Consider the following 26163-nt stretch of genomic DNA (forward strand, 5'->3'; position numbering starts at 1 on the left):
AGTTCAGTGAAGAAACTGAAAGAAAACTAACCCAGAAAAAGTGTGGAGAATTCCATCTGGGTTAGACAAGCATGTTCCTGTGAATGCCAGACACAACACATGGGAAGGTGGAGGAGCAGGTGGCTGTGTCCCTTTGCACTAGAGCTTTATGCACCCTATGATACAAACCTACCATTCCGTGCAGGCACATGGATTAACAATACTAAAATTCAGTTTAATTTGCTTGGGGACTGGTTTTAGGCAGGTACATTGATCAGCCTCATCTGAAATGAGAGGAAGAGTTTCTGTACAGGGTTTGGCATTAACTAGCACTGACCTAACAAAACTGTGCACAGAGAGCATGTGAGCATGTGCATGTGTGCATCACACACACACACTGTGCAAAAAGAATGGGAACAAATCCCCAAACAACTCTTCCAGCATGTCAGTGCAGAGTGCAAGCAGGAGCAGGAGGAAGCTCCTGACAAACAGCTTGCTTATGTTTCTGTAATTGCTGCTCAGGCTTCTCCCCTCAGGATAGAGTTTAGCTGCCCTCCAGAGGACGACATAAGACTTGCTAAAATAGAGAAATCTTCATTCTCAGCACACTCTTGTGAGAAGCAAGTGTGCTAGAATGAGACCAGCATATAGGAAACAAAGTTGGATCTCTTCCTGGCAAAGATAAAATGCAAATTTGACATTAAAATGAAACCAAGAAATTCCTTACTTAAACGTGTTTAGAGAGATACTTTGGTAATACAGAGGTGAAAAGATATCTGTTCTGACAAGCCTGTTACATTTAAATATGTTTTTCCTATTATAATTTTTATGAACTACAAAACAAAATAGATCCATATCACCATCTGAATCATCACGTAGCTCCCTAAATGAGAATGAAGGGCTGACATTGTTTCATAGAAAGGGCTTTTTTCAGTATTAATGAAAAAGCTCAATAATTCTCTATGACAAGTAAGGAATTACTACCATGCAGAAATATAAAGGAAATTTGAGTGAGGAAAGCAGACTACTTTTCAGTTTTCCAATGAACATGAATGAGGATCAGGAAACAATCAAAGATCTTTCTTTAATTGCCTGTTTGCCTTTCTTTTTATGCTACAAGCTTTGTATTACTATTTCAAAGCAAAAAAAAAAAATCATCATTAATAGCAATATGTCTTCAGGGCTAATATCTAGTATGATATGTATGAGTCAAAAACTAATTTTCAGAGACCTATTGGCACCTAAAACTATGGATTTACTGAAATAACTGAATCATAATTCAGCATAACTGAATCATAAAGTGCTGATAATTAATACTGATTCATTTATTGGTGTACTCAGTCATATGTTTATATGTTTACTGGATATGTAACTACATAAAAAAGTTTGAAAAAAATCAAACAAACATGGTTCCTGATGCAAATAATCAAATTGCCAAAGAATTTCCAAAACCACGGGATACCAGCCAATTGCACAGAAACAATTAGAATACCATAATATATCATAATAAAAGCAGCACAAATCCTTAAAAAATGCAGCTAAAATAAAAACCAAAAATGGAAGTGTTACAATAATTATCTGGCAATTTAGGCTTTTAAAGAACATTTAAGTGTGATTTAGAGCACTTAGATCACAGAACCATAGAATGGGTTAGACTGGAAGGGACCCTAAAGAACACCTAGTTCCAGCCCCTTGATGTGGACAGGGACACCTTTTACCAGACCAGATCACTCAGAGCTCCAGCCAGCCTGGGCTTCTCTGGGCAGCCTGATCCTGTGCCTCACCACCCTCACAGGACAGAATTTCTTCCTGATATCTAATCTAAACCTTCTGTCTTTCAGTTTGAATCCATTCACCCCTTGTCCTGTCGCTACACACAGATGGTGAAAACTGGCCACACAAATACCTCTTTTGGTGTCAATTTAACAACTTGTTCCTGCAAGCCTAGATATCAGTCTGTATCTATCAGTAAATGTCAAAACTGGATGACTTAGCTCCTTTTTTTAAAGAAATAAGTTTTGTGAATATATATTTTGATCAAATGCCCTATGATGATTCATAGTTTTGCAAAAAATAATGAAGCCCTAGAAGCTACTTATCTGCATAGTTACATATTTTGAACAAAACCCTCAAAAATTACATGGGAACACCAGTAAGATGGAGGCCTTCAACACCCAGACAAAGGAACTTTTCCTTACATATTTTAGGATGACAGTTTTGTCCATGTGGTTTAAATTAAACCAGTTGTTACAAAGAAGCAGACAGTAAAAAAACCTCATGTTTTTTCCAGGCCAACTACCTCCAGACTTCAAAGAAGTATGTGTTAAAGGAGGTGTATCCTGCCTAGACTAGACTTTTAATTGTTAAAATGCCACCTTTAATCCTAGTGTAGTCAAGGTTTTCAGCATCCAGATATGGAAAGGAATTTGCTGTTAGTTTGTCCTGGTGATGCAAAGAGGACAAGGTGAGGTCTTTGTGGCTTTAGATTTGTGAGAACAAAGTGAGTAGAGAGTCTGGCTGATTTTAAGAAGGTTTTGTAGGATACATGCTTTCTCCAATCAAAAATTTCCTGAACAGCATTTCCTTAATAACTGCTTTACTTCCTTATGAAAACATATATGAAAGTGAAAAAAAATTAAAAAATATTAGCTTCTCCATATCTGCACTTCAGTTGTGTCTCATGTTCCAAAGATAAACAGCATGTGCAGTAAGAATTTTTTAAAAAATCTTTTCATGCACATGGACATATTGCATTGGTAGATACAGCTGAGTTTTCAGCTTGCTAAGAAGGGGATGGGGTGATTTGTCCTTGATGCACATCACTGCTAAGACAGGTTATGTGTCAGTGAACATGATTCTGAAAGGGCAACCCAGTTCTGAATCCACAACTACTTAGATTACTAGTTAGGGATCAGAGGATTAAGAGTCTCATTAACTAAATCACTCTATGTGCACAGTTTGCTGTTATGGAACAGTTATGGTAGATGAATAAATGCCACAGTGAGAAAATCTGTCAGCACACACCAACTCCTCTAAACCAACAGCTGCATTAATAGATGAGAGACAAGTGACAAAAATGCAGAGTATGGATTTGCTGTGCCCATGGTCATATTTTTTGTCTACTGCTGAAAAACCATTTGGATTGCTACTACATATTATTCACATCAGTGTAAATGTGAGAATAAGAACAGTTTGAGTTGAAAAGCATGTGCAAAATAATGTTTTAAAATTAGTATTGAAATATGTTTTTAAACACCATTGTGAAAGCCTGTTGTATTCAAAAATGGATTAGTTACAGTGAGCTAGGAAGATGAACACCTCTAGCATCAGAATCCAGAATGTTCTCATGGTTTTAAACTCAGTTTTACTATACCCCTTAAAATTCTTCACTATGAAAATGTAGCCACTTTGGATCATGAGTTCAGCCATCATCTTACAAGTCTGGTCTCAGGTGAATTTCAGATTTTGTCAATGACTGTCTGTTATTCAAGATTATTTATTATCTGTGACATCTCCTGTCTTCTTAAAACAGTTCCACAAGTAACCATCCTAATAGCATTCTGGTGCAGCAAGGTTTTGAAACTCAAGCCTGGCAACTGATTTCCAATAATCAGAGAAAGCAAATATTGAAGAAATTCAAGTTAAAATTAAGAGCTAATAAATTCTGAGGACCTTTGTGAGTGCAGTGGTGAATGCAAGGTGCATGAGAGATCTTCCTGCTTCTGCCTCAAATCAGCTTCATTGAAACAGGAGCAGAGAGAATTGAAAAGATCCCAGACACCTCCACTGAAAATTCTCTTCATGAATCACCACCTGGTACTATTCAAGCACATAGACAACAACAGGACTGCTCAGTTAGGTAGACATGGCTGGTGTACAAACCCTCTCCTAAAATCAGCTTTCAAAGCTGATTATCACAGAACTGTGTCTTTGGGAAATGAGAATAAACCCATAAGCCATGATACTCAGGATAGTTAAAGCACAAAAAACTTGATTGAAACTTTTCTGTGGCAGATATGGATAAAGTACATTGACAGAATTAAAAACTGCATTTCATTTTCCTAACAAGAGTTATGCAAAAAGTACCTGAATGGAAAGGAAATTGCTGTTTAGCTTCTCCTGTGTGAGCATCCCAAATTATTGTTGTCTGCATCCAAAGAAAGGGTGGAAAAAAAAAGATTAGTGGCTTTTCAGTTCAGAGAAAAAAATCCAAATAGCACCCTCACTAAGTAGCAATTCTAAATGATGAACTGATAAAATTATTGACTACAGAGAGCCTTGCATGCTAAACAGTGGGAAAACCAAAAATCACTTCTAGGTATTACAGAATAATAATCTAAGTGTAGATAAAGAAGTATCATGCCTACAAAAGAAGCAATATAACTATGAAAAATGGGCATACTCTCTCTGAATAATGCTAGAAGACTATACATTTTTAATAAGCTTATTGAAAAAAAAGCTTCAGTTATGATCCTTTTTCCCTTTTCAAAAAATGCAAGTTGAATTCTACTTCAAAATGATGCTGAATCCCATTTGTAACAGGCCAATAAGTGAAATGTTTTTTCTATCAGCAGAGTACACAGCACTTCTTGCCCCTGAGGTGTAATTGGCTTAGTACAGGTTCAATCCATACCCACAGCACACCTGAGTGTGTCCCCTGTAGAGCTCAATACCACCTTCTGAGAGAATTATCAATTTATTGGGAGCATATACTTCCAGAAAATAAATTAAGGATGCATCATCTTGCTGATAATGGATCACCTAAAGAAATGCTGCTTTTATTGAGAATGTAAGTTTGCCAGAGTAATGGAATTACAGTTGGGAGATCAGTGTAGCTGAATATAAGCCAGTATTAAAGCTTCCACTTTCACAAGGTTATAAAAATATAGGGATTCACTGAGCTTACAAAGTACAAATCTCAGCTGGACTCCCCTCTGCCAGCTGCTGGAGAGAAGCACTGTCAGTGCATCTCACTGGAACACAGGCCATGCAGCCTATCCCTTGGAAGTGCCATTTTTCTCTCTGAGTTTTGTAAAGGAAGCCAAGGATGTCATATGCATCTAATTTTTAGACACTGAAAGTTAGGCAAGATGAATGCTGTGTACTTTCCAGTTTCAGTTTTAATGGCTCATCAGTCAGCTGTTCATTTTAATCTCTAATGTGCACTTAGCTGTAACTACTGTGTTTTGCTTGATTTTCAGTTCAGAACCATATTTTTTTTGCATATTTCCAGAGGAAGCCATATATATTTTATTCAAATAAGTGTTTCAACAGTTAGATGAGCTAAAAGGTGTGGTATCTTTAAGATCACTTTCTTTCCGTAAATAGCTGATAAAACTACAAATATAAGTACTGGAAGCTGCTCCTTCCTTAACAGAGACATACTTAAGAATCAATTTTACACATTTTTTTTTTAATTAAGTATTTTCCATGAAAATAGCATACATTCATGCAGCCTCAAAAATGTAATCAACATGCACTAAAATATATTAAAGAAATGTAAACTCTCCAGGGTGCCTGGAGAAGAAGAAACTAATCTTAAGGAATTTAGCAGCACAAGCTCACTCATCAGCATACTTATATGTTAGAATAATGTATTTTTAAAACTCACTTTATCAACACCAGCACTTAAAATATAATTCCCCTTTTTGTTCCATTTCAGGGCAAATATTGGACCTTTATGTTGACCTAAGGTGCTTGCAAGGTTACCTGGAATAAAGAACAGGTTGTTATTACAATTTCTTTACAAACTGGTCAAATTACAGCTCACTGCTGTTTGATGCTTAAGAACAAGAAATGTTTGACTTACCATCTTCTGTCCATATTCTTGCAAAACCATCATATGAGCCTGTAGCCAATAGTGTTCCATCACTCTGTTGGAATATATAAAAATGGCAAAGGTAGCTATGAGATAAAATCTGTTTCAACCAACCTTTTTCTTTCTTTTTAAAGGTTTGCTAATTGTGATTTATGATTCTGAGTCCACTCATTGAGACTGATTATGCTATGATTTGAACTAAAGGTTATTACTTCAGACAGCACAGAGGAAATAAAATCCTCTAACATTCAGTGAAATAGTAGGCTATACCATCAGATACGAGCCATTTAATGAAAAAGATTAGAAAAAGAAAACAAGATAGAACAAGTTCCATGGGCTTCTTCCACTTAACAAACAGATACTACTTAGACATAAAGGACCTACAAAACATCAACAGATGACCTAACCCCAGAGTAAATCCCAGCTCACTGAAACTCAGGCACCTCTACTTGAAAGAAGGCCCTAAGCCACACACACTCAGGTGAACACCTCAAATGTTATCTACCACCAAGGAATTGCTTTCCACTTGTCTGAACACAGACTCCCACATGTGCTCACGGGCACAGTACCATGATGAAAAAATGGATTAATTGGTCCCAATTAGGAGGACAAAAGCCCATGAATCTGATCAGCAGGTCACATGTATTCTGGAAGGAACCCTTCACAGAAGGAATCCTGTGCAGCCAGTGAAGCTGGTGTGATTGGGCCAGAACTTTGCCCTCTGGTGACACTGTTGAAGTATTTAGTTTTTCACCATTTCAGAACCTGGATTAAGAGTGAGATTCATCCCATTTATGTCCAGACATGCAGGAGTTAGGAGTTAGTTCAGGAGTACCATCTAGTCTCCCTCCATTACTAACACCATCATGTCACTACAACTCTGAAGTGTAACTCACGAACTCATTTGCTTTAGATTATGCCCAGTTCAATATGAAGGCATGTGTCTCTGTTTCTGCTGACTTAAGGTGAGTCTAGAGGACTAGTTTAGATGGTTAAACCTACAGGAGATGAATCCTACCCATGGTATCAAAGGGCATGATCTGAATATGACCTCCAGAAATAACCTTTCCTATAACCTTTATGTCAGTCTGTCACATAAACCAGAGAAGAACTAATTCAATACCACCAGTGTGAAGATTTCACAGGGAAATATGATTAATATTGTGGTTCTAAATAAACAATAAAGGCAGATGGCATTTCTAGTTTGATGAATAGAAAATTAGAAAAAAGCATGAAATAATCCTTTAAAGCATATGCCCACTCCAATCCTCCAAAAACACTGACTCAGAGTACTTGTAAATTTAACTCAAATACATAATAACATAGGGGGGAAAATATCATAAGCTAAGTGAAGCTCACTGTGATGTACATTTCTCTGGGCCAGTGATGAGAAGAAAGGTGATAAAGGGCCAAAAGAGAAAAATAAAAACTCAGGAACTTAGATATACAGTTTATCCTAATTTGTGGCTGGTAATTCACATTCTTTGGGAAACTCAAAGTAAGTTGGAAGCACTTGAAGTATTTGAATTAGAAACATTTCCCTACCTCAAGTACTAGTACAAAGCAAGTGAAGTACTAATGAAGTCTGGAAGGTAAGGAACTACTACAGGAAACACTGGAGGGTTTTGGACAAATCTTCTCCTAACTGTTCTGCAGTCATTGCATGTTTTCCTCTTACAATTTCTCTTTTCTTACTCCTAGATGCATATTTTTTCACAACTATGTTTCTTCACTCTAATATCCACAGGAAACAAGTAATGAACATAAGCTTGAGTTTTATTTGCTTCCTTGACCTGTCTCTACTTTCTGTACTATTCACCAACTTCTTCCACTGTGCAAATATAAAATACACAGGGGAAAGGTGACTTGTGCAGTGGCCTTATCTTTTACTCTGTGAAGCACCTAGCTCACCTGAAGGACAATACTGCAGTAAAGATTAATCGAAACTTGATCTCTGGCCAGCAACTGAGACTCTGCATAACTGCTGAAAATCCTTTCTGCTACTTAATTAATCTGTTTTCCTATGAAAACAAGACTAATGTGATCACTCTGTCTGTCTGTACTAGTATCAGCAAAACAGGCAGAATGAAAATTAGCTTGAAGTAATTAAGGTTTCTGCAGGGTCTTGTAAGTTTTTTTGGCAACAATTAGAGCTGTCCAAAGGCACTGCCCAGAGACTGGGGATTCTCTACAATACCTGTCCTCTCTGTTCACTTCAGTATTCTTTGTGCACGAGCACATTATCTAAGATAGGAGGTTTTGCAGGATGAAAGTAAAAAAGAGATCAGGCAAGACAGTTTCATCCAGAAGGTAAGGACAGAATAACTAAACATGCTCCTATCAAGACAAAGAAAATAATGTGAACAGATTTTGCTGTGCACAGCATAATTCAAATGAGAGGATCTGGAGTCCAACCTCAGAAAAAGCTTCACTGGTACTTTTATCTCCTTACATGCCAAAATAAAGTAACTATGAGATGTAAATACATTATTAATGAGGCTTCAGTATTACATAGATTGTTTGGTTAATCTTTGTTCTTAATGCTAGCTAAGATTATTTTTACCCATGCTCCTAAAATAGAGATATAAATATATCATTATTAAGCTCAAAGATGGCAACAGTCCTGGAAAATTACAGCATGTAGGAGAAAGTTCAGCCTATTATGAGTATTTGAAACAAGAGGTCAGTAGGTTAGGACAGAGCTTCTGGTCACTTCAGATATGAAAGATAGGGAGCAGCAACTGTAATTGCCTGGAATTAAATTTAGACAGTTAAAAACCATGCACAGTCTTAGAAGTTAGCTTACATTCCAGTCCAATGAAGTCACATCCTTATTGCTGGGGACATCATGTCCTCCTTCTCTTATGCAGTGCCTCAAAACCAGCTGAGTGGAGCCGCTGTTGCTGTTTTCGTTGAGATTCCATATCCTGGCCGTTGAGTCTCCGGATCTATAAAGCAATTATGCAAATAAGTTAGAAACTCCTCATGTTGACCCAGCAAACAGTGTAGAAGCCTGTATTTCTGTTTTCATTGAGACAGCATTACAGCCTTGCAGGAGATGGGAGGAACAAGAGCTGCTGGCCTGTACTGTAACGGGAGCGTCTGACTGCACGGGGCTGCTAGGAACCTCCTGGCTCTGTGCAAAACACTGGTGCAAGGCTTTGGTGCTGGAATTAGCAGAAGGGGAGGGCCCTATTCTATTGAAATGTTCCAGAGTTTGCAAGTAGAAGTTGTTTTGAACCTTCTGAGAATTTTGATGTTTCTCCTGTGCACTGCCCAGAGTAGATCCATCCACCTTTCCCTAAACCTGCTGGACAGATCAGGGCATTACAAGCCTTTAAGAAGTAATTTTTTCTTTCCAACTCTTTCTGTACTCTGTGTACTTTTCTAAAATGCTAACATATATTTAAATTATACCTGTCATAATAATTTTGTTTATTCAGGTAAGTTCTATTTAAAACATGGAAACTCCTGTCTACATTTTGCCCTACATACCTAAAGCTGGCATCACCATAACTGAGTTAGTCTGGGGCAACTTACAGCAACTGTCTGTAGCTTGGTGCTTACATCATACTGTCTGAAAAAGTGGCAAAATAAGTACTGCCATGATAGAACAAGACAGAGGCAGCATCAGGATTTTGATCTATATTTTAGACCAACTATTTTCTACAGAGGGGTTTTTAATGCAGGCTAAAACCCTGATTTTGCTTAGAAAAGGTTTAGAGGAGGAAGAGTTTAGCATTATCTACTTGTAAATGATATATTTATTTTGAATTTGCATAAATCTTTATTCTACTGAAAAATGTCTCTGATGTTCTGAGATAAATTTGCCATGGAGTGGAAGATATTAAACTTAAAAAGTTTACTGGAATTTTTTTTCACACTCCCTTTCCTTAAGTTTTTGAAACAACAACAACAAGCACAACTAAGTTTCCTGGATTGCTTGTTTTGTCCAGAAAGCAATTTTCATTTACCTGCAGTAAGTAGAAACTTAGAGCAGTTAGCAACAATACTTGCAAGAATTCATACAGTGTAGATGAAATTTCATTGTTGATACATCTGATGTGTTAGCTTTTCCTTTTTTTTTTTAAAGTAATGACAAAAAACTTTCCTATGCACTATCAAGGAGAAAAAGTCTTTCTTCAAAGATCAGTTTTTAAAGAAATGGATCCACCTGTGACCCCTTTTTGCTTTGATAAGCAATGTTTTACTGAAAAAGAAATCCATCACAAGAGAATACTAAATTTTCTTTTGGTCTACTAGTAAAGCATTTTAATTATTGATACTAAGAATACCAGGCAAACTTTCAACACTTGACATGTCTTCAAATGCAAATATTGACCAAACAATTATCGAACTCCATTGATCTCTGGGTATTATTTTACTAATAATTTAGCCTAATTTTATACAAACATTTCAACTGTAAAAGCAAACACCTCTCTGCCTGTATCAGGAGCTCTGAGCTCCTCTAGGTTATGGCATGCCTGGGGAATGTGCTCCATCTCCTGTGAACCTTTTGTGCCAAGCTGAGATGTGATGGCTGGCCAGAGTTTTGAACCCAGATACTCCTGTAAAGCCACTCTTTAATTTTTGAGACATATCTTTCACATTAGTGATTAAGAAGTAATTCAGATCAGGGTAATTTTTGCCACCACACAGCTGTGACTGTAATATGCACCCTTGCTTCTTCAGAGGTCTGGAAAACTGACATTTTTGCATATGTTGGCAAGAAAATTAACCAAGTTAATAATGAGGCTCAGAAGTAAAGGAACATTTTTAACTGTGGTAATTAACAATGATGGGAACATATATCTTTAAAGGACTGCTCCATTGGTTAACATGCTAAGTAGGACATTCCTTCAGAGCTGGCTTCTCTTCTATGTAAGACTGCAGGACCATCCTGCCTTCATTGTAATAACTCAGTTTGTTATTGGACCCTGTGAATAAAGTACTCAGTCATTTGGCCATTAAATACAATATCCTATTTGCTAGTTCTAAAAGGGTTATGTTTTGTTTTTCAACAGTTTTATTTAGTCAGTTTTCTGGCAAGGCCTGGGCAATCTTATTTTCCAGTATTTTAATTTTGTTTTTCCCTTTTCTTCTCCCAAAGCTACATAAGCTATTATGTGTCCCTGCAGAGAGGCTTTATAAGCCTACTAGTGTGCAGCAAGGGTATTTGTGTGTCTTCCCTTTTGTTGCTGGGGAAAAAAAAAAAGAGTCCAGAGAATGCTCTGGAAAGTATTCTGGTTTCTGTTGAATGATTCAGCCAACTCTGCCTTATTAGAGGAGCACAGTTCAAGCACAATTCAGAAAGATATTTAATCTCCTTTGCCCACAGAAGCATTTCTATCTACATGATAAAGCAGCTCATTCCAACATGCAAGTCACGAACACTTGAGTAATAGGTGTACTCCTCTGCCCTGTGGAAGAGTATTACAAAATTTTAGGAAGGCTAGTTTTGAAAGGATTTTATTTCATGCTCTCCTGCCCCAGAGTGTGTTCATGAATCAAGGTGGATAAATGTTTGTGGAATTTAATTTGTGACATATAAAATCACCATTCTGTAGCTGGGAGCACAGATGTTTTAAGTGCTGCAGCTGGGTAAATAATTTTGCAAGATAGTTGCTGAACCTTGGTATTTCTAATCTTCAGCTACAAGACTTTAAATCACTATTATTATGAGATGCAATATTGCTAATGTGTATTTACTACTTCTGGCTCCAACAGGTTAGAGTTTTTGTTATTTTATTTTAAGACATATTATTGAAAGAATTATGGGAAGGGAATTCCTCATTTTTATTTTGACATCTAATATCTCCTTAATAAAGCAGGTCTCTTATTAAGTGCTCACTCTTTCTAGACAGTTAGTAGAGGGAAGTGCCTCACAGGTGTCCTGATTAAGGTCTCTGCCCCACTGATTCTACAACGTTATTCCCTGCTACAGGTTATTCAAATCAACCTCCCCTAATAGCTGACCACTTTGCATTCATGCATTTGATGCACTGAGGAAACCAGTCCAAATAGTCCCCTGCTAACAAATAAGCACTCAGAGTTAGCAGAATTAATATCTGGCACTGACATTGAGGGGTGGTGTCTGAAATTAACACCCTCAACCTGGTAAGTCAAAAGGATTATTCTGAAAGGTAATTTACAGTGGATCCTAAGCCACTGATATGAGGAGTGCAGTAACCTGAAGTACTATGTATATAAAACCCAGAAATGATGACAGCAGATAACCTGGAAACATCTTCTCTTGCTTCTGAGAGACACAGCAGAACTGAAAGATCTCGGACAGCAGCTTTTATGGATAATTACTCTGCTGACTAGGGAGAGCAAAAGGTGCACAGAGTGGTTTGGAAGAGACAAGTCACAGCCTCTCTGTGTGAGAGAGGCTGCCATAGATTAGCTGGTAAGCAAAGAAACCTACTGTTTGTTTTGGGACTGAGGCCAGGTCCCTCTGCTTCATGGCTGTGTGAATTACTTGAAGGGCATGGCTGGATGTCACAGAACAGAGCACACTCTTGGAAGCAGCAATGGAACACAAGGACAAAAACATCCTAAGTTGAACTGAAAAAGGTTTTGGAGTTCAAGGCTCTAGCAGCCTTGACATTCACAGTCCATCCACTTCCACTCTGGGAAATTCAAGCATGTTCAGAACACTCTGTCTCACTGGACCATGGTGACCTGTGCAAGCAAACTGACAGGTTATTCCCTGGCCAGATTTTGGCTTGTTTTAATTAGCACTCTTGCTTAGGTCTCTGATGTTCTCCCTGAATAACTCCTGGGCATGGCTTGGTGGTTACAATGTCCAGAGATGATTCCCAGTGTGCAGTTTGTTTGGCAGCTAGGGCAGTTTGCTAGCACAGACAGCAGCCATTCTGTGCCAGCTGGCCTCAGTGCCCAGAAATATTCCCATTAGTTAGCTTACTAATGTGGATGCAGCTCTAATGGATTTCTGCACTACACAGAACCTGAACAATTTAAATGTGTCGTGAAATTAAAACTTAGATATTGAAAGATAACCAGTGGAAGGTATCAGTCTTTGGGTTTATGGCTGGGAATGGCCAAATCTTGAAATTTAACCAAGCACCTACTTTTTGGTATTTTTTCACCTGTCCAAAACACTCTATGCAATTTTTTGCTTTGGAATGTTGACTTCCTTCATAAAGTGCAGTTAATCATCTCCCATGGCTGTGTGCACACACTTCACTCTATTATTATAATGCTTCTGTTCATAACATCTAAGCATTCTTTTCATAGGCATCTGGTGACAGTCATGCCTTTGATAGCCTTTACTGGTATTTCTAGTCTCCCCCATCCTCAGCTTTAAGGGTTATGTGTGTGGTGGAGGGGGAAGAGCAGCTGCAGAATATATTTTTCTAGCTATTTGATCAGAGAAATTCCTGTCTCTGTTTTATTTTGAAATAGCTGTTTGCAAACCCTGGAGAGTATATATTACTGTGCTAGTCTTCACACTCTAGGAAAACAGCAACTGAGTAGATATGACATTAAATATCAAAATCGCTTTCTCTCAGTGGGATAGTCACTAAGTCTGGAAATCAGTGCTCTAGTTTTGGGTAATTCATTCTACATTTCTTCTAAACAGCTTGCTTCAGATTAGGTTCTGAACCTGCATTATTCTTTTAGTTGAGGATTACATCAGGTTGCTGTCTAAACTGCTGCTGCTAGTTAGAAAAATCTATTGCCTGTGTAACAAGGCTTCAGGAAAATACTTTGTCATTAACTGAGATTGAATTAGTCACTTTATAAACAAAACAAATATGTTATTATTTCCTGTATTTAATAGCTAGGTTTTGAAGTGTATTTTTTTAAGATGGGTACAATCAAGCAGATGGGAAACAAGTATTGACTGGGCAGCACAATATGGCTGTTACAGAATCTAACAATCTGACACTCACACATCAGACTAACTGCAGTGTTCTTTTTTTAATCATTACTTTGTAAAGGGCAAACAGAGCTGCAGAATACTGTGGATCTCAGGGAATTTCTCTCCCTTGTTTAACTGGTGCTGTAACATGGAGTTTACCTGTAGATAAAAGCTTGTACTGTTATTATACCAGACAAAGGCTTCTTTGTGCAGTGGCATAATCACTCACTCAGCTCTCTTCCTTCAGTTTCACTTTCTTCTGTGCATTCTCTGCCATTTCAGTCACTAAGCTTCACCAGGCACTGGCTGCTGCGTTACCCCAATTCCAGCTGCATCCCTACCTCGTTTCTTACAAGCAGGCTAAAATCTGACCAAGATGCACATGGATCTAAATTATTTGCATTGTCATTGCACTGCTATTAGTCTGACTAAAGCACATGACTGTACTTTGTAACCACATGTGTATTTATGTGCCTCCATGGTCACTAGGAAAGTTCATTATCAAAAACCTATTACACTGAAGGGTAAAGCTTAATGGAATGGATAGTGAGAGAGTATTCCTCTGGCTCAGGTATCTGACTAATAGTTCTGATCATCATCCTCCAGGTGTACCTGTAAGATATCACAATCCAGGGATCCATCCACCAATGCTTAGCACCCTGAGGCAAAGTTAAACACACACTGCAGCACATACTCTGGTTTATGAAATGCTCCACCATTTAAATTATGCACACTAGGACTGTGCACCATGGATCCTAGAGAAGCAGTCCACTGTGGCAAGCACTGACATGCTTAAAATTGATAAATGAAGATATTAGTACTACAGATGATAAAAGTACTATCAGACCTAGATATTCCAAAAAAAAAAAAAAAAGCATACTCAGCAGGATTCTGGTTCCCAAAATCCCAGTTTCTTGTCTGAAATTTTTTGAAATTTCTATCTTCACTCTCTTGATCTTTGCTATTCAGCCAACATGGAATTTGTTTTATTTTTCTTTTCTATTTATATGTAATTCCTTGTTTTCATGTACTAAGTGAAGTAAGTAAGAAGACTATTCTGATAATCTTGTAACAAAGCTAGAAATAAAATAAGGACTCTCCTCTTCCTTGTGAGGAAAGTATCCTAATGCTGCTAAGTAACTCTGATTTATCTCCTAAAACTATGATCAGCTTTACTCCATGTTCCCACTTAGATTTCTTAAATCTAGTCTTCATGTTAAGGTTTAACTTCAAGCATGAACACAGGTTCCCCCAGTGCCTGCACACAGCTCCTGGGTATGTTTACAATTGTGATTTTGTTTGGATCAGAAGTGCTTTTGTAAGTCAGTCTCCAGATCATCCCACTTAGGGTGCCCTGGTGGTCATTGCAGAGCAGTCCTGCAGAGGATAAACTGGACTCCCTTCCAATGACACTAAAGCACAACATTCCCTTAAACCACTGCTTACTGTTCAGCTCACTGAACAAACCTAGGTCCAGTCTGAAGCACCCCCATCTCCATACTTCTGAAAAAACCCAGTGGATACCAACAACTTTCTGAGACCCCAGTGTGAACCAATAACTAAGAGCACTAGATTCCAGAACTCCAAATATTCTGAGAAATTATCCAGAATGATAAAAAAAAAATTTCTAAAATTTTGTGTGTATTTAGGGTGACAGAATTTACATCTTAAATGTACAAATTCTTCATATTTGTCATCACCTTATAACTATTTAGCAGTTATACAGGTATGGTACAGCTGAAAACAACACTGCTGCAGGCTGATAAAACACCCCAGAGAATACTCATTCACATCCCAAATACATCTGCAAGTTCTTGCATCTCTAAATCTTCTCTAATTGCAGGAGCTGGTTTGAGTCACTGTCTGTCTTACCCAGATGCTAGCAGGTCACTGACAGGGTTCCAGGCACAGATGAACACTTCTGATTCATGGCCCCGAAGGACTGTTGCTTTGTTAGGAGGAATTTCAACATCCCCGTCAATTTCCATTGGCTTTGAATGATTATCTGGAAGGAGATATATCAGAATAAATCGTTTACAAGATGTAGTTAGGTCTGTTTTAAAATCATGCTAGCTTCCCAAGGCCTGAAGCTTACAGCAGCATATACACCAAAATTAATACTCTGTGCTGTGTCACTGACAATATTACTCTATTTGCTTCTCTCTAGCCATTCAAATTTATGACATTTCTTCAAAATGCAGAGCTTTCCAAAACATTTTGTATAAGTCTACATAGCTTTTCATCCCCCAAATACTCAGTTTAGTGTAGTTTTTATTTTGAGTTGACCTCATTAAAAATGACTTACAGATTTATTAAAATAATTTTAAAAAATAACAGAAAGCATTTATATTTTCTTACATAATCTCCTATAAGTAATATCTGTGCTACTCACAGACAAAAAATATACTGAGGAGGGGCTTAATTCCTGGAGCACATCAGGGCAATGGTGAATGATCACCTCCTCAAGGATATCATAATACATACAAAGGTACCAAATGAGTCATAGATATACTTAACTTGCATGCTGTAACTCTGCAGTTCTTTAGCCTCATCGCTTTTACAAAATTCCTTTATTGTCTTAAGCAAGAAAAAGTGAATTTAAAATGATGGATTTCTCTTAGTAACAACAATTCATTCCAACTTGCATCATGAACCATATTTTTACTTCAGACTTCCTCTGCTTCTGTATAACTCTTCCTCATTAAGCTCTAGCTACACTTCCTGGTAGCATTACAAGATTATTTATTCTCTGCAAACAAGACACCATCCAAGGACAGGTGACACACTGAAACAGCAGACACCAGATGCTACTCTACACACAAGTGTGGCCCATTTTGCAGAAAGCACATCCAAGAGCAGGTAGCTGGCAGCCTCCTGTTACCCAACCAATGCTTTGGCCAGCTGATCAGCTCTGACTGATCAAAATGCAAGTTCTCCTTCTGGGTTAAGTCTTTCAGTTAGTCATTCTTCAATCACATATGAAGATCCATAGGTTTGCAAGTAGAATAATTATGCTCCATTACTGCTGCATGTTTATGGCATTTAAAATCAGCCATCTGTCCTGATACTTCAGCTCTGCTAAGCTATTGCCCATCAGCTGGTGAAACAGACTGTGACACTGCACAAGTGCCAGCAGGAGGAAGATCTCCAGATTTCCACCCTTACCTGGGCTTTCACATACCTGGTTTGGCTCAGCCTAACTTATGCTGAGTCACACAAATAGCACTTCTCATTGTGTATTTGGTTAGCACCCTAAAACTATGTCTGTGCCACATCTACGCCACAGATGGAATGGAATCTGCATGAGTTACACAGAATCAAGTATTAAAATCAGGAAACAACTAGCAGCAGTTTGACAGCTTATTTCTATGAAAAATATCTATATTTTGGCTACACTCATTACCTATAGATTTGCTGCATTAACACTGGAAATGCCTATTTGTAAAATCCATACCTATGCTAAGTCCCTATGTTAAGCATTGTCCTTGGCAATTCTCTATGTGTATGACTACTAAACTGAGTACTGTTGTGATATACCAATACTCAAGATTTAGCCTGACACCAGCAGCTGGGATCTTTGATTCCAAGCAGTCAGGCACTGAAGAGAGAAGCACTATTAAAACCCACCAGAAGATACAAACCTAGAACTCACAATTCTCTATTGCTCAGCACAGCACAGATTCACCACACTTAAAACATATTTTCATGAGAAAAACAGTAGCATGACAATGGCTATGCATTCATCTGTGTCCTCTTCACAGTGTGAGCTGGCAGCTGGGGTAAATCAAGAAGAAGTTTCAAGCACTTTGATTTGAAAAATTTAAATGAGATGCTATGCTTACAACACAGGATCCTACTGTCACCTGCCTGGCTCTAAGGGCAGGGCTGCTTTTCACTTTCGATTAAAACCAAATGACAGCTGGGGAGCAGCATTACTCCAAGGTCTCAGAGTCAAGAGGAGCTATCAGAACAAAGCCATCTGATACCCAGGAATATTTTTTGTTTGTATGTGGCCAGATGGAAAAGCCTAGACACACACTTTGAATGCTATTAACTGCTGTGAAAAAACCCCCACGAATAGTCATGCTGTGAAAAAGAAACCTTGATTAGCTGATACCTGGATTAGTACATGCAAGACCAACTGGCCTCTGGGAGCAATAAAATACCTGCAGAATTATTTTGTATTGTATCTTCCAGTAATGACTTTTATAGAACTGTTTTGGTGGTTTATGAGAAAACAGAGGGAAGGATGAGAAGCCTTTCAAAAAATAATTTGCCACTGTTCACATTTTATATGTTTTCTTCCTACTTGCATCAGTAGTCAGGAACATTCATATTCAGTGTTACTGTTCAGCACTGAACTTAAAATGCCCCATTGAACAAACAGGACAGTTCATGCCTCTGTGATACTGCCTCAGGCTCTTATCAGATTCACATAGACACTTGCAGGATATGACTGATATGATTATGGTAACAACAAAAAACTGCAGAAACCCCTGAGCACAAATGGGCACTCTCTCAAGAGTGACAAGTTCCTTACCCAGCACCAGCTCTTGGGACCCCTGGTCTCACCTGGAAATATGGCTTTCCTATGGATGCAGCTACAATGTGTGCATGGGGAATGAGAATGAATACATAAGTGAGATGCAGTAACCATCAAAAACAGGCTTCTTTTGTTCTAAAGTACCTTCCAAGCAGAAAGCTTTCAGTTAGGATCTTATTTGCACAAAATTGCCCTGGGGGGTTCTCTAAAAGAGAAGGCATTTCTACTAACTGCAGCAGAGCCTCAGGTGAAAAACTAAGTCTGCAGGTCACATAGGGAAGGACTCTGTCCAAATGTTAATACAAAACATTTTCTAAAGGCCAAGGGATCTTTGGTTATAGTCTACATAATAATTCTTTTCCTCAAATGTATAAAAAATGCCAAACAACTGGAAATTGGAAGTCATATTATCCCAAAGTATTAAGATGGAGGGTTTTTTTTAAGTCTAAAAAGAAAAATTCTAACACACTGGTAAGTAATACTAACTATTTTCTCCAAGGAAAAAGATAGATATTTTTAAGATCTTGTGAGTGCTAACCCTGTCTTTTCTCAGGAAATACATTTTTTCTTTTTTTTTTTTTTTTTTTTTACTTAAATATTTAAGACGCCTTTCACTAAAGTTGTTCTTTATGGCTGTGGTTTTAATAAAGGAACAGGGCTTAGTCCTCTTTCCAGAGCTTTATTTTTTATAAACCTAAGCCAATCCTCACAAATATAATGAAACAAATTACACTAAAAGTATTTGTGTTGGAAAACAATCCAAAGTTTGGCTCCATTTCTACATGCTGACTTTTATTTTTTCCTGTAACATTTGAAGTGACTTAAAACTGAGAACATTACTTGGGAAGCAACAAGAAAAGGCAGCAACTTTTTTATTGTATTCAGTATTTGAATCTGCACCTCAAACTATTGTTATTGTTTTCTGTCTCCTCTCTTTCTTAAGTCTATCATATTGTAGTAGTAATGCTGTATACAAAAACTTATCCTATTAAATATTTTGAAACCTTTTTGGAAAGATTTAAGAGTGTCAGGGAGAACTCCATGCCAGAATAAATGCAAACTAGGTAATTTCTCAAAGACATCTCTTCCTCCCGCTCCACCCATTCCACCTTTTTTGAAAACCTGGTATTTGGGTGACTTCCAGGTTATGACTAAGGACTAGTACATTATCTAAACCTGTGCCAATATATGCCAGGTCTGTGGAATACAGCAACAGCAGTAGAAATTAAGGTTGGGGAAGTTTCTCACAGCTTTCATATCAGCAGACTTTTCTACTCATTATTATTTCTTTCTCCTAGGAAAAGTCCTTCTCAACATTCCAAGAAAAGGTCTGCAACTGTTTGTGAAAATCTCTCTATTAAATATAGCTGTGGGAATTATTATTTTTTATATTAGAAAGTGTCAGATCTGAGACATCAAGGCTTACAGTGTGGCTGTAAACATAAACTGATCTTTAAGGCTTTCCTTTTCTTAATACAATAGTAGGTATATTTCTTTGGATCAGAAGGAAATATATCTGAGTGGTTCTCTTTTAGTGATGAACCAATGGATCAGTTTTCTACCTTAAGAATTTGTTTTTTTCTGGCCCTGAGACAGTGAGACATTCCCCTAAAATTTTCACATGTCAGCTGAAGATGTGTCAACAAACAGAATGTCAGCAATTGATACATTTAACAGTACTTTAATTTCAGTTTGTACCCCTTCACATATGAAATGATTGAAGTTTCAAACCAGAAAATTAGTTGAAAGTAAAACATACGCAATCCATAGTCTAAGAACAGATTAATATTTAAAAAATATTCAGATCTTTTTTACATTTGCTTTCTCAAATAAAAATGTCATTTAAATAACTGCAGTTTTACTAGGGGAAACTAACCTGTTTAACTGGAATTCTCTGAAGGAAAACCTGTTTTGAAAGTGTTTTTCTCACTGACCCACAGAGGAATTTATTCAGATCAAAGGGAAGGTGGAGACTGATAAAGGTATCTACATTGCAGAACTAAAAAAATCTGTTACATGACTACAGTCCTGACCTTGTCTAAGCCAAAGAGCTGTTAGGACTTCCTACAAAACTTGCCATGCATGTTCGTCTAGAGTTTTCTTGTAAGACAACTGGGGAGTAAGGGCTGGTTTCAGAAGCCAGCCAGTACACAATGGAAACACAGAAACCAGAACCAGTAATCCCATCTGCCCCACAGTGTTAGCACAGGCATCAGGATCTAGTTACACAAGCAGGTAGGTCCCACTCCATGTTGGAAATGTCTGACTTTGGATGATTAATATATAAGTGCAGTGTCCTTTAGTCACCCATGAACAAAGGTGAATTCAGCACTCTTGAGAACTGACTGTTCCCAAAGACTAAGGAAATCTCAGGAAGGTGGGACCTTGAAATTGATACTTGCAGTGAATTTATGAATAAGCACATGCTGTTAAATAAAAGGCCGAGGAACAATTTTGCTCTGTGTTTTCAAGACAGGTTGGCTGCATCCAAGCTGTTTGCTGGGAATGGTCCTTGGCACATGTGCTTGGCAATGCTGTTTGGGAATGAATAGCTGGTATAGTCCAAACTGGGATAATGACCATGACAGTACAGCTAGGGATGCTCCTGTGCTTGGCCACACCCTACAAAAATGGAAGCTGGAACATGCCAGACTGGGCCAAGGACCATGCCAAGGCTATGGATAATCACAGGACAGCTACTGCACAAGGCTATGCACTGGTCACACAACAATTACACAGATAAGCCTTGTAGGTCTGTTGGAGGTTAGGATTACTCCTTTTGTTTTCTTTCTCTCGGGGAATTTTCTCCCATATGTCCTAAGGGACAATAACAACAGGTACTCAAGAGAGACAAAAGAAGTTGCCACAATGCAGGGGAAGGGTGTGGCTGGCTACTCTATTAGCTGAGTGGTTTCCCTTGGACCAGCAGAAATAGCAGGAGATTTGGGCTGGGGGAAGGGGCTGAGTGCAGCTCCTTGCTCTCTCTCATTTCTCTGCACTGGAGGGAAACAGGCTGTGATCACTGTGGGGAGAATTCACCACCACTTGAGGCTGTCTCCTGCTGTCTTCTCCTACCCTTGCTGCTTCCAAGGTTCCTGCTACAGCTCATTTTGCTCTCCAAAGAGGCACAGGGACCTACTGCTCCTGTGGGTTTGTAAAGCAGGCCCCTTTTCCCATCCCTTCTCCCGGCTGAGCTGCCATCACCGTGCAGCAAGGCGGCTGAGCTCGGCCACAGCGCCCCCTGCAGCTGCGGGGGAGCCATCGCACCCGCCCTGCCCTGCCCGGCCGGGAGCCAGCAGCGCCCCTGCTGGCCGTTCCCGGAACTGCACCCACAGGGAAAGGGCCTGACAGCCAAGAGAAATCTGTCACCAGGTCTGTGGGTCTGTCTGCTGCTGCTGCCAGAGTGGTTGTTTGTTTTGCCTTGTTATACATATACATACCAAGAAAGAACTGTTACTCCTTTTCCCATATCTTTGCCTGAAAGCCCCTTAATTTCCAAGTCATAATAATTTGGAGGCAAGGGGGTCATATTCTCCATTCCAAGGGAGGTTCCTGACTCCCTTGGCAGACACCTGTCTTTCAAACCAAGACAAGGTCCCAGCCTCTCAACCCATCTCTCTCCTAGCCTGGCCAAAATTACAAGCTTTGGCTACAGCCCCCTTTTTATCCAATATCTAAAAGCATTTAGAAAGCTGATAGTAAAGTCTGGATAGCCTGCTCCAAGGAGAGAGCATACAGCTCCACCTCTTGATTTTGTCTTCAACTCGCAATTCTGAACATATCTGAAGTTTTCAGGTTGTTAGAGACAGATAAAACACAGCCCTGTGATGTGAAACATCATTTTTAATCAACATGCCCTGGAATGATTGCCCTTAATTCTACCACCATGCAGAAAGCACACCTTGCACCCCACCCCGCAACCGTGTACAAGAATATTATGGAAACACAAACTGCTCAGCGGTTGCAGGGAGCTGCATGTTGGCTTACTTATTGCATGTGCCCCATTCTCCTCTCCATTCACAGTGGCTTCTCCGTTCTTTGGTGTGTTCTGCTGGGAAACAGCAGTCGTCGTGGCTCCCGCTGTGGCCGCCGTGGCTGCCGCGGCTGCCGCGGCGCTGGCCTGCTGCTGCGCGAGCTTCTCTCGGAACGCTTGCTGCCGGGTCTGGACGACATCAGGCATCACCGCGTCTATCAGAGACAGGGACTCTATTGGCCTGCCATCAAATACTGTACCATCCTGCAGAGAAAATGAGCACAAGGGAAATCCCAGGGTTAGGATCTTCAGGCGGCAAAGAATCACAAAATAAGTCCGTGTGAAAATACTACACTTTGACTTAACCAACAGGGCCACAGGACTACGGACTGCCTCTCTCTCAGATCCATGATGGTGGCACTCATGGTCCATTCAGAAATCTGATCAGTCAAAAAGTCATTTGTTGGAATTTTATAGGAAGTTCTACCATATAAATGCTTTATAGATGCAAAAGGAGTTAAGCTGTGTTAAAAAATATGTCTGACCAATGACAAAAAGTTTCACTTTGTTTTCTGTTTGAAAAAACAGAGTTATGGCTAAAGCCATGATAAAGGCAAAAAGACTTTGGTTAAACTGCTTGTTTTCCCACACTTGCAGGAGCATAGGAATGGAATGGAAGCAGATGATGTATAATGAACCTCAGGCAAAACATGGGGTATACATAATTTCAGTGGTTTCTTACGCAGTGTTTTTCAACCCAGCACCACCAGTTGTAGCTGATCATACAAGACAGCCTTACCATTATTTCTCTTTTATTCCACTATATTATTAATAATAGTTATGACTTTCATTTTGATTTCTGTAAATTAGACTTCAGCTTCAACAACCAATTGAGTAAACTTTTAGGGGCTGTTGAAGACTTAATACAGACTATACCGACTTAGTTTTTCTTCACTTTCACTCTCCTATTATCTTAAATATAGGGGAAAGATTGTAGTAGTTTTTGTAAAGGGCAATTTTGCCAATCTTCTGCAAACCCCCTTCAATTCTTTGAAATAATAATGATCTGGTGGTGAAAGATTTGCTCTTGAGAAAGAGCAAGTAAGAATAGGATACAGATAGATAATGTAGCTGATAAACAATATAATCTTCCATAGGTGAGAACAATTAATATAGAAAAATAGCTGCTTGCCTGACTGGTATGTTTCTGCTGACCTAGTTGTTGCATTACCCCTTATAATTACAATATTAAGATAATACATATTTGTTTCCTCATGGGGAAGAAAAGGGAGGAGACAGTCATTAGAGAAGAAACCAGAATCTCTTTCTCCTTAACATTTTTTTATGTGTCTGCCAAAATTTATTTGAATCTTGACTCAAGTTCTTGCTACACAAGAAACAAAATATTTGCCAACAGATCCTGACATCTTACATTTTCATCTGTAAATGTGCTCACTGGACTATTTACATGACTGCCCTTTAATAGATCACAAACAATAATTTTATACACACTAGTTTATAGACTCACTGATTACTTGTCACTCTTAAGTAATACACATGGAAGAGTAACACATAGGGAAGCATCTATGGCAGCCTTTCCTGGGATTCAGATGTAGCATGAATGGCCTTTGCTTTGCTGCAATATACTTAACAGTATGTATTTGAACAGGATCAGAGAATGGCTTGGGTTGAGTTGGAAAGGACCTTAAAGGCCATGCAGTTCCAACATCCCTGTTGTGGGCAAGGACACCTTCCCTAGACCAGGCTGCTCAGGGCCCTGTTCAACCTGACTCAAACCATGAGAGAGCAACATAAATCTTAATGGTAACAACAGGCATATTTTCAGATTATTCTCTCATTTTAGGGAAAGTCTTGAAGCTGGGTAATGCAGGACCCTACAATCTGATTCAAGTGCTTCAAGGCTGGAACTTTTTAACTGTGTAGCTCCAATTTCAGGCATGGGGCAAAATGTTAAGTAGCAGCAAATTGAGACAGCTTCCTAACACTGGTTTGTTACTACAACTGCATCAAAGTGCAGCTCAGAATGAACGTCAAATGTTATTGCCACAATTACAAAACAACACATATACAAATCTTATACATTGTATTGAGTCACAAGAAGAAAAAACACACAGAATGTTTGAATAAAACCAAAAGAGTTTCCAAGCTATACATTGCAAACAACACAGCCTCTTCTCTATTTTATACTCCTTTGTTCTCACCCATGCTGTTCACATGCTACATTCAGGTATAGAGGAGAAAGCAGTAGCTTCTCTGTATTAATATTTATTACAGATGTTTGTCAATCAGAAATATCTATCATAAAAATCTTGTAATGCAGCCCTTGCTTATCTGTCATGCTTCATTCCTTCTCAAAGCACCACGTCTTTAAGGTTGGCAGGGCAAAACCACTGGCTTTTCCCACATCCCTTCTTTGTTTCCACAGGCAGCTCAAGAACAGAGACAATCTGTGGCTGTTCATACAATATCTACAGAAAATCTGCACCCAGCCACATTGAGAATTTACATGCAACTGTTTCACCATGTACATGATGCCTCATCTCATATGATCTAGGCCAAAGTCACCGAAATCACTCTCCAGTGACCTCTGTGGATTTTTGATCAGGCTTGTGAACAGTGCTGCCTGCTAGGAGGTGTCAGGGAGTGAAGTTTTAACCTATGCTGAAGGTTTCTCCTGCCAAATTCTGCTATGACCTTGAAAATGCAAGGCTGTAAGCGCAGGCACTTTTTCTTGTTTGCTGCAAGAACCTGTACACCCTGGATTTGTTGGCCGGGGTAGCAGAAACACCACAAAACACCAGGTAAGCAGCGCAGAGAACACCTCCCTGCCACAGCTGAAAAACCAGAAACACGTCTCCATCTCAGAGCTTTCTGGCTCTTTGCTGGGATGGGGCAAAGTATGAGGAATAAAATTCAACCAGATGAGGAGAAGCTGGGCAGTGGCTCACGCAGTGCTGGGGCGTGCTGCTTGGCATGTCCCAGTGCGCGGCGGTGGCAGCAGTGGCAGCTGGCAGCAGTGGCACTTACTTCATTGATGCTGATCTCGGCCTCCACATACTGGAGCCCCTTCTGGAGGATGGAGATGAGTGCAGCAGGTGGCACTAGTGTTCCGTTGATGTTGGACTGGCTGATGTGGCTCTCGATACCGAAGGTAAAGGCCGAGTGGGAGAAACCTGAGAGCAGGAAAAGGAAGCCATGATATGAAATCTAAATGCACCAGTCAGATACACCTTCACGGTCTAAAAATAATTCTGTCTTGAGATCTAAGAGACACTGCCGTGTAAGCAGAAGGGTGTGGGCTGGCTGCTCGGAGCTGGGGAGGTCAACCTCAGCCACCCTGCCTGCCCATCCCCCCCTCCCTCCCCCACACACAGGGGAAGCCATATAGAAATGGAGAGAAAAATAACTGCACTAACCGAAACAAAACACCCCAAAACACCTAAACATCAGCAATCGCCACAAGGGCAGGTCCAGCTAAAAAAAGTGCCTCAAATCTCCATTTCCCTTGTTGAAAAAAAAAGTGCATCCCATCTTCCCTTCCATTTCAGTGCTGGGTGTTTGCTGAAGCTGCACACTTAAATCCCTACCAGCATGCAAGTTGTATAAAATCAAGGCACAGATGCAGCTGACACAGAGCAGCCAGTCCCTTATACCAGGGAAAAGATTTCAAATCCTCTGCTCATTTATTGCTCAGTACAATATGATGGGCAGAGCACTGCCGTTAAAATGTGAAACTACAGAAAGGCCACCCCTGTAAACCTATTTTCTGTATGTGAACAGCAATAGCAAAAGTAATTAACTGGGATCTGCCACACAGCAGATGACAAGCTGAGGTGGCCTGTACTTCAGCCAGAAGTCTTTCTCTTCCCTGTTTCATTCTTGTCATTGTCTGCGTAAGTAAGTGGCAATGAAGGCGACAGCACTGAAAATTAAAGAATTTT

The 26163-nt window shown here is 39.3% G+C and overlaps 1 protein-coding gene across 4 annotated transcripts in view; it reads right to left on the reverse strand.

Annotated features, from left to right (window-relative positions):
* The window catches only part of TBL1X (transducin beta like 1 X-linked), a 195954-nt gene that overhangs the window by 11590 nt on the left and 158201 nt on the right, over positions 1 to 26163 (reverse strand). For all 4 annotated transcript variants that reach the window (XM_054652057.2, XM_077173224.1, XM_054652051.2 and 1 more), the window contains 7 exons: positions 25250 to 25395; positions 22216 to 22465; positions 15558 to 15690; positions 8604 to 8745; positions 5789 to 5852; positions 5591 to 5688; positions 4066 to 4126 (listed from right to left, as the gene is read on the reverse strand). In XM_054652057.2, coding sequence (XP_054508032.1) covers positions 4066 to 4126; positions 5591 to 5688; positions 5789 to 5852; positions 8604 to 8745; positions 15558 to 15690; positions 22216 to 22465; positions 25250 to 25395 — 894 coding nt within the window. The remainder of the gene's footprint in view (positions 1 to 4065; positions 4127 to 5590; positions 5689 to 5788; positions 5853 to 8603; positions 8746 to 15557; positions 15691 to 22215; positions 22466 to 25249; positions 25396 to 26163) is intronic.

This window comes from Agelaius phoeniceus, chromosome 2, assembly GCF_051311805.1.
Source record: "Agelaius phoeniceus isolate bAgePho1 chromosome 2, bAgePho1.hap1, whole genome shotgun sequence".
NCBI lineage: Eukaryota > Metazoa > Chordata > Aves > Passeriformes > Icteridae > Agelaius > Agelaius phoeniceus.